Source organism: Hermetia illucens, chromosome 3 (genome assembly GCF_905115235.1).
Source record: "Hermetia illucens chromosome 3, iHerIll2.2.curated.20191125, whole genome shotgun sequence".
Lineage (NCBI taxonomy): Eukaryota > Metazoa > Arthropoda > Insecta > Diptera > Stratiomyidae > Hermetia > Hermetia illucens.
In genome coordinates, this window is record NC_051851.1 from 78214747 (window position 1) to 78227280 (window position 12534).

Consider the following 12534-nt stretch of genomic DNA (forward strand, 5'->3'; position numbering starts at 1 on the left):
CAGTCAACATTGAATCTTCTATTTTGCATTTTTAAGTTCGCCTGTGTTTTCACATCTCACGATATTCCCCCATTCAATACTTCGGAATCTGATGCAGCCCCAAAGGATCAAATTAAAGGTCATGCGGAAAATCGGCTGAAACACAAAACCTTATTCGATTTACTTCTACGAAGTTGGAAAAGAAGAGATGAACCATAATATTGGGGAGTGTAGCCGGCATTGGGCATTTTTCATTTAAAAAAATAAAACACATTAGCACAGCGTCGTCCAAAAGCCTGTCCTTTAACACGAACTCTATTTGGAATCAATATTTATAAACTTTTTTTCATAACTACTTCTGGCAATGTTTTTAAGTGCTATCGATGTGGTAGGCCCAGATCGTTCAACCAATTTCCTCAAGTATCCTTCATTTTGGCTAAGCAAAATATACGGATGACCAATCTCTACAACATGACCAGCTTCCATTACCAGGATCTTGTCACTGTCCATAACTGTATGTAGTCGATGAGCTATGGTCAGCACTGTACAGTTTGCAAACTTGGCACGAATAGTTTTCTGAATAAACTGGTCAGTTCTAAAATAAAAAATAAACGCTCTTGAAACGGAACAACGAAACCTAGAAAGTTACTTACTCTGGATCGACATTGGCTGTCGCCTCATCTAGGATTAAAAGTTTATTGTTCCTTAAAATAGCACGCGCCAGACACACAAGCTGCCTCTGCCCCATACTGAAGTTCGACCCCCCTTCGGACATAACACATTCCAGTCCATCAGGCAGGCTTGAAACATATGCTTTCAGTTCAACATCTTCTAACACTTTCCAGATTGCCTCATCTGTAGCAGTGCCGAACGGGTCCAAATTATAACGAAGTGTCCCCGAAAATAGAATTGGATCTTGGGGGATAATTGAGATATTGCTTCTTAGGTCGTATAAAGCCAAGCGACTAGTATCAACGCCATCGATTTCAATCACACCATCATTGACTGCCAGACGAAATATAGCCTGAATGATGGAAGATTTACCAGCACCTGTCCGTCCAACTATTCCCACCTTTTCACCACCTTCGATTGAAAAATTCAAATCTCTCAAAGTGAAATCCTTGTCCTGTGCATACTTCATGCTGAGGTCAATGAATTTTATGGACCCATTTTCGGGCCAGGTTCCCTTTAGTTTGTATGCGTCTGTAGTTTCCAAAGCGGATTCAGATGGAAGTTTGGTGTACTCCAGAATTCTCTCAACTGAGGTCATGTAGTTCTCCACTTCAGCAGTTTGTCGCAGGCCCCGCTGACAGAGACCAACCAAATTAATAGAATTCATTATAGCCAATCCAACATCGCCACTTTTAAATTGCTTCTCCATTGCAAGGAAGCTGAAGGTGACAACCGCAATGTACATAATGCAGACTATATCAAGCCAGAGGGCGAGGGCTCTATTTGCTGCTAGGAAGACGAACCAAGCCGAGGTGTGCGTATTTTCAAGAACGTGGAATTCCTTTTCGATAGTGTCCTCTGCCCGAAATGCCCGAATAGTTGTTAGTCCTTGGAAGGTTTGATTCGTATGAGAGTAGATTGGACTACGACCTACAAATGAAAATTGGTACTTGAATAGAATACTATGCAATACTAGCCTATCTATCAAAGGGTACTTACTCAAAGATTCCACTCGCTTTAGACTACGAGTCGTGCGTATGAGAACGTTGCAAATTGCATAAAAGATCATGATAATGATAGCTGTCGGGATGAGGAGCCAGTAGTTTGCAATTGCAACGATTATCATTATTGCGGTTACATCCAGGATGAACTAAAAAGAATTTTGGATTAATTTAGATAAACCAAATTATATGTAAAATATGAATGTAAGCAAAGTTATGAAGCCTCCATTGAAAAAAAGGAGAACAGTTTAATAGAGAAGAAGAGCCGCCTATCACTCAAAACATACTTTTTATCGTTTTCAGCTCTATCGGGGCTGCGAAACACCATTGAAAAGTTGTCGAGCTCAAGAAATATATTTCATATATTTATTTGCCTCTTTATTCATTCATTTAAAGCAAAAATAGAGAGAAGATGGAATTTCCAATTGCGTTTTGTTTCCAGAAGGAAGGGAAAGTAAATAGCTTGTTCCACGCTTAAAAGGATGAAGAGAGAACCAAAGGAACCAACGTTAAAGTAAAGGAGTTGTCTGACCCCCAACGGTATAATCTCGAGATCGGAGAGTAAAATAAATGATCGAGCTCTGCGACGGAAACTTCGAAAATGTAATATCCGAGGAGGCAGAGCTGTTCATCAGAAAATTGAAGAACTTGAAAAGGGTGCACATGCTCGGAAGCTACTGAAACCCTTGAAACCACCCGGAGTAGAAGGTATTAGATTGCTGTGCGCTGAGGTAGGGGTCGATCGCTACCTGACTACGGAAACAACGAAGGGCTGCCCCCAAGGAGGTGTGCTTTCGCCACTTCTGTGGAGTATGCTGATCGACTCACTGCTATGCGAACTGCAAAATTTGCCAATACACGCTCAAACTTATGCTGATGACGTGGCTGTACTTGCTGTTGATCGGGATCTTGGAACGGTGTGTAGGAATATGCAACGTGCCGTTGATTTGATAGACAGCTGGTGGCTTAGACATGGTCTGTCAGTTAATCCAAATAAAACCACAATGGTTTTATTCACAAAAAGGAGAAAACTGGATGGACTTTGTCTCCTTGAGATGAGGGGTACTACCCTTCAACTCTCCGAAGAAGTGAAATATCTGCGAGTCACTATAGATAAGAAACTTCTTTGGAACAAACATATAGAGGTAAAGATGAAACGAGCTCTCACAGCTTATAGGCTGTGCAGACGGACCTTTGCCTCGACATGGGGACTCAGGCCTCATGTGGTAATGTGGATATACGTTGCGACCATTAGGCCGATGTTCGTATATGCATCCGCAGTGTGGTGGGTTAAGGTGAGATAGAAGGTTGTCACCGTAAACTAGCCGCACTACAAAGAACTGTTTGTCCGGGTATCACTGGTGCCATGAGCACGACATCCGGCGCAGCTCTGAATGCACTACTCAATTTGCAGCCACTGGATATATTTATTCAAAACGCTGCAATGAGAGCAGCTCATAGGCTAATTCGATTAGATCTATGGGAAAACAACGGATGTGGGGGCACAGAGCATTGGAAGAGTTACTGGGAGGACTGAATCCAGTTCTTACAATGCCTTCCGATTCTCGTGTCTCCATACATCTGTTTCGTAGAAGATATGTAGTTACCCTGAAGCGTAGAGAGGACTGGGAAGACCCAGAGGAATGCGTGGCGGGATATTCGGAAGTCTTCTACACCGATGGCTCAAAAACAGAAGAGAGTTCTGAAGCCGGAGTCTACCTCTCGAATAGAAACGAGAAGTGGGCTTTTCCTTTGGGACAATATGCAACGGTTTTTCCAGCCGAAGTTTATGCGATCCTAAGGGTGGCAAACTGGGTGATTGACGAGCGGTTGAATGGCAGGCGCATCGCAATCGGCAGTGGCAGTCAAGCTGCGCTGAGGGCATTGAGCAGTCCTTTGATCACCTCGAAAATCGTTCAGGAATGCAGAAACCAATTGTGAATTCCCCGCCTATGGACGCATCAGGCATCAGATCTTTGGTGCCGATGTTCTCTAATTGCGACGGGTAGCATCACATCCACTAACGGAAATCCTGCGATACGTTAACGAATCCGGAATATTCCGTTAGACGGGGAGGCGAGTACAATGGGCCAACACGGCCTGAGTGCTCAGAAGCTGTAGCTTCTCCCCCACCATACACACACACACACACAGAGAAGGTATTTTCCCAAGAGGATATATACCAAAGACCTGAATGCGGGCAAAAATGGTCTTCTTTCTGAAATCAGGTGTCACTCTAAACCTTTCAGAAAAATTTGCCTAAGATCGTCCATACTCAAAACGATGGAAAAGGTCGTTGACACCTATATTAGAACTAACATTCTAAAGCACAATCTTACACATCAGTGCCAACACGCTTACTGAGCAAGACCATCAACTAAACCTGCCCTATATCTGCAGATGGATGTATTACAGGAAGCCATGGAAACAAAATAAGTGGCACTGTGTGCATTTTTGGACATCGAGCGAGCGTAATAATACATTGCACACAGAGATACAAGATGCCCTGATCCGCAAGGGAGTGGAAAACTCCCTGGCCTTCAAGTTAGACAAAATGTTAGAGAGTAGGCAGCTACAAATTCCATCGTTGGCACAAAGTGGGGTATCATTACAATTAAAGTCGAGCATAGTAGTTGACAAACTCCTAGGAGAGCTAACTGAAACTGGAATACAGTTCCAGGGTTACCCTGATAATATTGTTTAAATCTGTAGTACACTAGTAACTGTTGCAGGAAAGGTGTGCTGCACATAAATCCAGTCCAGACCAATATAGTCCTATTCACTTGAAAGAGCAAACTTAATCACCTGAGACCCATTAAATGACATGGTACGGAGGTGAAAAGAGTAGCAGAGGTCAAATACTTAGGAATCACACTAGACACTAGACACACTGACAGACAGTTAAACGATTTTCAGGGCACTTGCATCCTCCCAGGTGAAATCAAAATTGGGGATATGTTCGACTGACATAATAAGGAGTGAATATTCTGGGTTTCAAGCGATATTGGGTTAGAAGGCAATGAGGTGGCGGAAAAGCTGGCAACGCAAGCAACAGCAACTCTACTATACTACTATAAGGTCTCGAATTCACAAGCTTTTTGTGCGAGTAGGACCAAATGCTCAGTTGTAACTGCAGTTCAGGGCAGAAGTGAGGCAACGTCTGATGAATTGCCTCTGTTCTGGTACGAAACCATAGCCGTCTTCGTCCCTCTTTTACCTTTTGAATCTTGGTTGTTAAACTCAAAAAAAGGAATCCGTGGACCATAAACAGTGGGAGCAAGGTCCTCTCCATTTGGTCCGGTCCGGCATCAAATCCTCCCAAATTCCTATAAAAAGAAATCGTCTAACTCCGGCCAAGCTATTCATTGATGTATCTAAGGTGGAGTTGAAAAGTTTCACTAGTGGTGAATTCCGGTAAAGTCAATGAGTCAGTCAGGAAGGTCAAACATGTTGTCGCCAAAGGTTACGCCCAGACCTTGAAAACAGCTCAGAAATGGTAAGGCCGTCCACTCAAAGTGTAGGAAAAGGATATTGAGACGTAGTTCTGTAGTGTATCGGTACGGTCTTGAATGAAGTGTTCTAACACGCTTCAAGGCCCTGACCCAATTGGATTGTCGCGCCAAAGATCATTATTATGTTATGGTTGACGGAATCAAAGGCTTTAGCAAACTTAGAATAAACGGCATGTACCACTTGCCGGCATTTATGGCATTTAGCAATGAAGTTAGTAATGCCACAAATGTTGAAAGCAGTAGATCAATATTTCCCAAAACCATGTTACTTTTTCGCTATGACGTGATTGACATGGATGATCAGCCAGAACTAGAAGAGGGTAGTGCAATGATCTGATAGTTAGTTAGAATGAGAAAAACCCAACAGATCCATGTCTGATATTGGTGCCAAGTTTATCATCGAGAAACTTAACCAAGTAGCAACAGCAGTAGAGAAAAACTGCGGGTGATTTAGAACAATCTGCTCCTAGAAGAGACATAGATAAGGCATGGAGTGAGGAGATGAAAACGAAAGAGCAATACGAACAAAATAGCTCACATGGTTTTGCGGGGAATTGGTAGTGGAGCTAGCAAAATTTATGGAAATGGGGAAGAATTTAGATTGCAGAAATTAAGGGTATGCGACCGAATTGAGTCGATATATCAGCATATTAGAGCCACCTCGATGCTCACAGGTATTGCCTATCTGCTTTCTAATAATCGGTTTCATGTGTCACGCATAGTCTTAAAATGAAGAAAGTCATTGACACTTTTGAAACTTCTTCCATAGTGCTTATGTCAGGCGAATGTTTTTCTGGATCGTCTCAGTGAACTAAACTGAACAAAAGCGCAGACGCGCGGAATAAGGGGAGGGAGATCAGCTTGAACCCGTTAATAAATATGCCATCCTACAGTGTAGTGTAGTGTACCATTACGGTCTTGAATAAAGTGCTCTAACACACTTCATGGCCCTGATTCAATACGAATTGATGCGGCAATTATTTCCTAGTTGTCGCAATCTCGGCAGATACCGCCTAATACTAGCACTAAGTGCCAAGTATTTAGGCTCGAACGATCCTAACCACTTAAAAGATGAAGGGCTGATGGTGGTGATGGCCGATGGTAGGTTAGCGGAGAATCCGTCGAGAACTCCCCGCAACATCGAGCACGTATGCAGAATGGTGTACTTCTGTATGGTTTAAACCAGAATGTGTGAGAGTCCCAGGACATCAAGAGAAGCCGTGAGGGATTTAAGCACAATACCTGTAGCTGACAATATTACGGGAACTACAACCACCAGCTCGAGACGCCAAATTTCTTTGATTTCCCGAACTAGTGGCTCATAGTTCACCTTCTTTTCCACGTATTTCTGTTCAATGTTGTTATTATAGGGGATAGCAATATCAACAATATACGCGGAGCGACCCGTCTTGTCCACTAACAGCACATCAGGCTTGTTGTGCGGGATGTGGCGGTCAGTTAGAACTGACCGGTTCGAATACATTCTGGGAGCAGCACTTACAAGTATTGCTGGTATAACTTCTCTAACGCCGAGCTACACATTCCGCACTAGCCGTTCTCCACCCGTTCTTTCATTATGGGCTCGGGTGGCCGCCGTCCTGAATGGGATACATAATTCCTTCCGTCTCAGTGAACAGCTTCCCAGCACACAACCATATGTTCGACAAATCCAAATCGATAAATAGTTGCCAAAAACAATTCACGTGTTCATCGATTCGCTCTTAGTCCGACTACACCCCACTCAGAGGATTGAAAGATCGATCTTTCAAGTTAAGTTGAGTCAGTCCACCCTCTGACTTACAAACCCGCATGAAAGGGACTCACCTACTTTTTTGCTGTAAAAATGAGTGCGCAGCGAGTCGAGTTGGCGATGATGTTGTACAGCCACGTCAACCGCGCCCTTGCCTCTGATGTCACGAGACAGGTTCATCCGCTCCACGGCAGAGCTTGGACGATGCATTTGGAATTTGGACATAATAGTCCGTATCCCTGTTGATTGATGATGAAGTTAAGTTGAAAATGGCCAAAACGACCTATTGAATTTAATTTATTTTCATAAGGCGTTTTAGTATAAACCACTGAGTTTCATTTCAAATTCAAGGATGTTCAAGGAGATAGAGGGAGGATATATAAGGAAGAGGAGGAGGAATAAGAAGAGATCGATACTGCGATCCAAGGAGTTGCAAGGAGGTAGTGTTGAATTGCATTGCATTGCATATTTATGGAAAAAGAAAGTAGTAGGAAGGAGCGGGACGGGCTATTGAAAGGGAGAGGCAAACTATAGCGATGAAACGACGACAAGGGTGGAAGGATATGTTAAAGTAGGAAGTTAGGAAAAACTGTCATACAATTCTCCATACAAGTGGAAAGGGCACGTACCGGCGAACTACACACAAGAAACAATGAGCAGACCGCAGATGCACAGAGAGACACGTAAGACAGCTAAAATGTAAGGATAGCCAGCTAAGAGGCAGATAAGTTCGGTGTGTAGTGAATGTTTGATTGCAATCAGGACTCGACCGCCAATAGACTTATGTGATGCAATCTCTGAATGGAAATTTCTTCAACCAACTCTGAATTTAATGTTTTACAATCAAGGCAAGTTTCTACAATATGGATGATATGGTGCTAGTGAACCAATACCGATAAATTAGACCACAAACATTTTAGTAGAGTAACGGAACAGTGAAGGCGGAAATAGATACGACCGACAGACCGTCGGAACTCTGAGCAGTAGAATCGTTGAGTTTCCATTGGTTTTGTTTCTTTTTGTGAATTTTTACAATTTTTTCCTATTTATATCTCATTATTTTTACTGATTTGGCATAAGGGACTGATATGGTTAAAAAAACCCCAATGCTCATATGTTCAACCCTAAATAGCACAGAGGCATGTCGACAGGACACTTCAGTGAGAGTCTTCATAGTCAATTCCGCCAACTTTCTAGTTTTTCAGATAACTGTCCCCTCTAGGTTGACTCCGAGGAACCAGAATAATCTTTCAACCGCCTCAAATCCACCAAAGTTATTAAACCTTTCTTATCCCTCCTCTTAATTCCTTCATCATCATCATCATCAACGGCGCAACAACCGGTATCCGGTCTAGGTCTGCCTTAATAAGGAACTCCAGACATCCCGGTTTTGCGCCGAGGTCCACCAATTCGATATCCCTAAAAGCTGTCAGGCTCTGGCCTGTCTCAGCCTCTTAATTCCTTCCTAGCTTTAAATCTGTATTTTCAAAAATGCAGACGTTATTTTCACATTAACGAAATACTTATCACTACTTACCCCAAAACAAATAAGCATCGAGTTGGGTAGGTTACAATCAATTGAAAATATATCCCTTGAAAAACGGTTCAAAATCCTGCCGGAAGAGTTTATATTGAAAAACTGCATTGTCGCCCGAGTTATGCTGCTAAAAAGTTTATTGTGGAGTTTCAAGGATACCCGCAAGCACATGGCAAAAAATCCATAGGTCCTTGTTAAAAACAGTATCAGTGCTACGGCCAGTAGTATTGAGTAAGTTATAACGAACGTTTCCCGATCTTCCTGAAATTCCTCTGCAGTCCCTGCATTATCCAGCAACGCGCTGATGTTTCTTGAAATAATAGCTTGTTCCCAATTAACCCTGAAAGCAAAATAAAAAGAAGATATATTGACTACTGGAAAAACGGTATACGAGTAATTAGTATGTATGTTACAAAACCAGTAGGCTTTTCCTTAAAATGATAAAAAGCAGGTAAGGAACTAAAAGTTCCACGCCAGTGGAAAGACATTAAACAAATAATCAAATCTAAAGAAAACCAAACTTCGATCCTGACTAACCTTGAGCAAGGAAGCAACCCTAAATCATCAATGGATAGTTCGAGTCTCAACGAACGAGGTGATAGAAGTCACTTGTGTCAGCATTACTGACACGGGGTACCAACCGGCGCTAACCGCTGTGATCATAATTTAATCCGCAGGCATTTGTCCCCAAGTAACTAGTTCATTCCACTTGAACAAAGGGCAACTCTCCGGTTGTATGAAAGGTAAGTTTGAGGAAGCCTCGCAGACATTTGCGATTAGCAATAAATTAAACCAACACCTGCCTTATAACGATCCCAACTGATCACCTAAATCAAGCTCAATCGGCAACAGCTAAAGGCTCATCTCCAGACAAATCATGGAACCAATGAATGAATCTTGCGAACTACTTAACGTGAAACTCTTCTTAGCTGCGAGAACTGAATTATTTCAAGGTATGAAGGACAGGTGAAAGTGACCTTACCATAACAATGTTTTAGAGGAGGTGCGGTGAAGTTCTGGAACAGCCTAAATATTGTTAGATAACAAGCACCAAGAAAAAAACTAACAGAGTGGCTGTTTTTCTGACTATCGGGATGTCCGAAATGGATATTCGGAACGCTTTTAGTGCAAAGCAAGCGTTACAAGTGCTAGTACCAAGAACCACCGGAGTCTATGCACAAGCCAAGACGCCTTCTTTCAAAATGTTTGCATTGTGTTCTAAAGCAGCCACTGCTCAAAACTGTCATCAAGCAATTGCTAGATGATATTTATATACCTCATGCAAAACCCACTGGATTCTAGGGAGGACAAATTAGGGGTTTCCAGTATACTGATCACCAGATGCTAAATTATACCTGGGTGAGCGAAACCAAAAGTAGTACCCAAGTATCGGTTTTTCCCTGTCATTCTTTCCTCAACACGGAATGAAAACAGATTATACTGGGTAAAATCGCCTTCAGGGAGCAAACCTTTATTATCTGATTCAGGGATCTTAACTAACGACCTGTGAAATGAATTCTTTAGCGGTCTGCTTTGTTCCTAGACAAAAAGGATGAGCTTCCTAGTGGAACCATAACAAAGGCTAGATAACATTATGCTGACTTCTCATCGTACCAGAAAACGGAAGAATTCGGATTTGACAAGGCCAATCTTCAATCAATCATCATCAAAAAATTTACAGCTTAAAGCGGATTTTTGCTAAAAAGTGTTGTCAGCAACTGGACAATCTGCGCTTGAACCGATGAAAAAAGCAGACAATCTGCTTAAATTGCCTTTTCTAAGTAGCACCCAAATCCATAAATTCGGGCCCAAAAACGAGTTTTTAGTATGCCAAAAAATGACATCAAAGGGGGTGGCGTATCTAATTCGTGCCGCCGATGTTAATATCAAAGCCTAGATAACATCACCCTTCCCTTACTAAAAAAAATATCATCATCATCATCAACGGCACAACAACCGGTATCCGGTCTAGGCCTGCCTTAATAAGGAACTTCAGACATCCCGGTTTTCCGCCGAGCTGTCTGGCGTCCTGGCCTACGTCATCGCTCAATCTTAGGCAGGGTCTGCCTCGTCTTCGTTTTCTACCATAGATATTGCCCTTATAGACTTTCCGGGCTGGATCATCCTCATCCATACCGAAGTGACCCGCCCAACGTAACCTATGGAGCCGGACTTTATCCACAACCGGACGGTCATGGTATGGCTCATAGATTTCCTCATTGTGTAGGCTACGGAATCGTCCATCCTCATGTAGGGGGCCAAAAATTTTTCGGGGAATTCTTCTCTCGAACGCGGCCAAGAGTTCGCAATTTTCTTGCTAAGAACCCAAGTTTCCGAGGAATACCTGAGGACTGGCAAGATCATTGTCTTGTACAGTAAGAACTTTGACCCTATGGTGAGACATTTCGAGCGGAACAGTTTTCGTAAGCTGAATTAGGCCCTGTTGGCTGACAACAACCAATTTCATCATCGTAGCTGTTATCGGTTATGATTTTGGACCCTAGATAGAAGAGATTATCAACGGTCTCAAAGTTGTAATCTCCTATCTTTATTCTTGTCGTTTGACCAGTGCGGTTTGATGTTGTTGGTTGGCTGGTTTTCAGTGCTAACGTTGTCAGCATAAAAAAGTAGACTAAAAAAAATATATAAAATATATCCCACACTTTCATGGTGACAATATTTATCACGAAAGATTTCCATTGGTTCGCTTTCCAACAACCTCGGAATACACGAATATATGGTTGCTATAAGCCCCTCAGTGTTGCACAGCGATTCCTGACAGCGTCTTCAGCTCCGCCACGACATCCTGAGAAGGGTATCCTCTTTCTCTCGTTCTCTCTCTCTTCAACTTATCGGCCATGCTGGGATCATGGGTTCTATTATATGGCATAACTTACTATATATATATATTATATTTGTCGCCCTTTCTCAATATTAAACCATTGCCACTCCCCCTTTCTCATCAACATATCCACGGATATCTAGTCCCTACGCCGGTGAAGTCCTTGCAGTGGAGGCCAAGATCCAGGTGCTAATCAGTTGGATTCCTCAGATACAGGAAGATCTCTATTGTGGTCGGATAAAATCCATTAACAGAAAGTGTCTTACGAGCGGACTACAGAAAAGGTTCCCCTCTTCCCAACCGTGGCACCTCCCTTAATGTGACTACTGGTAGTCAAACTTCTGGAGGACACTGTTCACCAAACCAATGACTCGATATTTTGGCAAACGATAAAAATGTCGTAATCAGAAACCATCTTTCTTCAGTTAGTCCAACGAGAGCATTTTTAATGCGGATCAAGTATTTTGAGGGCAGCCAGAGTCCAATTGTCTGGTCAGATTAGCAATATTGATCGATTCAGAACACTTCCTCATTGTGGGAACAGGAATTCAGCAAAGTACAGCAGCACCGAATAGAAAACTCCCTGTGGTCAAACTGTGATTCTAATCATCAGACACGAACATCAGCTCGCTTTACATGGTGGATATCGACTTATCCATGCCATTATTCGCACAAAATTGGGGGTCATCAATGAAACAACGATAGTAAAGGCAGTAACTAGGAAATGCATAACCGGCTTTAAGGCAAATGCAAGACCAAGCCAGCAACTAATGGAAGAAGTACTATCCAAACATATTCATCCAGTGAAACCTGGATCGAGTAAGCTGAACCTATCACGATCACGTGAAGTAGCGGTATATGCAGCCGTTAAGTCCATGAAACGACATTTAACTAAAGTGATCGGAGCACATCTATTGAAAGCGAAGATGTCTACGCTATTAGTCGTCGGAGCCTGCCTCAACTCTAGACTGTTGGCACCTATAGACACTGACTCATGCGATATCGATGTGCTACTGCCTTACTGGGGGGAATCTTTTCGAACTACCCAAAGGAGATATGCAGGATAAGTGTGCAAAAAGTAGCAGCTGGACCCAAAATTAAAACAGCAATTCCAGTAGCGATGGAGCCTAGGGTATCCAACTAAACTGCAACAACGAGCTAAGTGCTCATCAAAATCGGCAAGCTGGCCTTTAGACCAAATTCTGATGCTATAACCGGGAAAAAACGCAATAAAAACTAAG

The 12534-nt window shown here is 42.6% G+C and overlaps 1 protein-coding gene across 1 annotated transcript in view; it reads right to left on the reverse strand.

Moving 5' to 3' along the window:
• Positions 1 to 256: 256 nt before the first annotated feature.
• LOC119651721 (probable multidrug resistance-associated protein lethal(2)03659) overlaps positions 257 to 12534 on the reverse strand; it is a 35314-nt gene continuing 23036 nt past the window's right edge. Inside the window, exons 4-7 of the mRNA XM_038055443.1 lie at positions 8452 to 8791; positions 1651 to 1801; positions 633 to 1581; positions 257 to 574 (exon numbers count right to left, since the gene is read on the reverse strand). Of these exons, the coding sequence (XP_037911371.1) occupies positions 295 to 574; positions 633 to 1581; positions 1651 to 1801; positions 8452 to 8791 (1720 nt within the window). The 3' untranslated portion in view covers positions 257 to 294. The remainder of the gene's footprint in view (positions 575 to 632; positions 1582 to 1650; positions 1802 to 8451; positions 8792 to 12534) is intronic.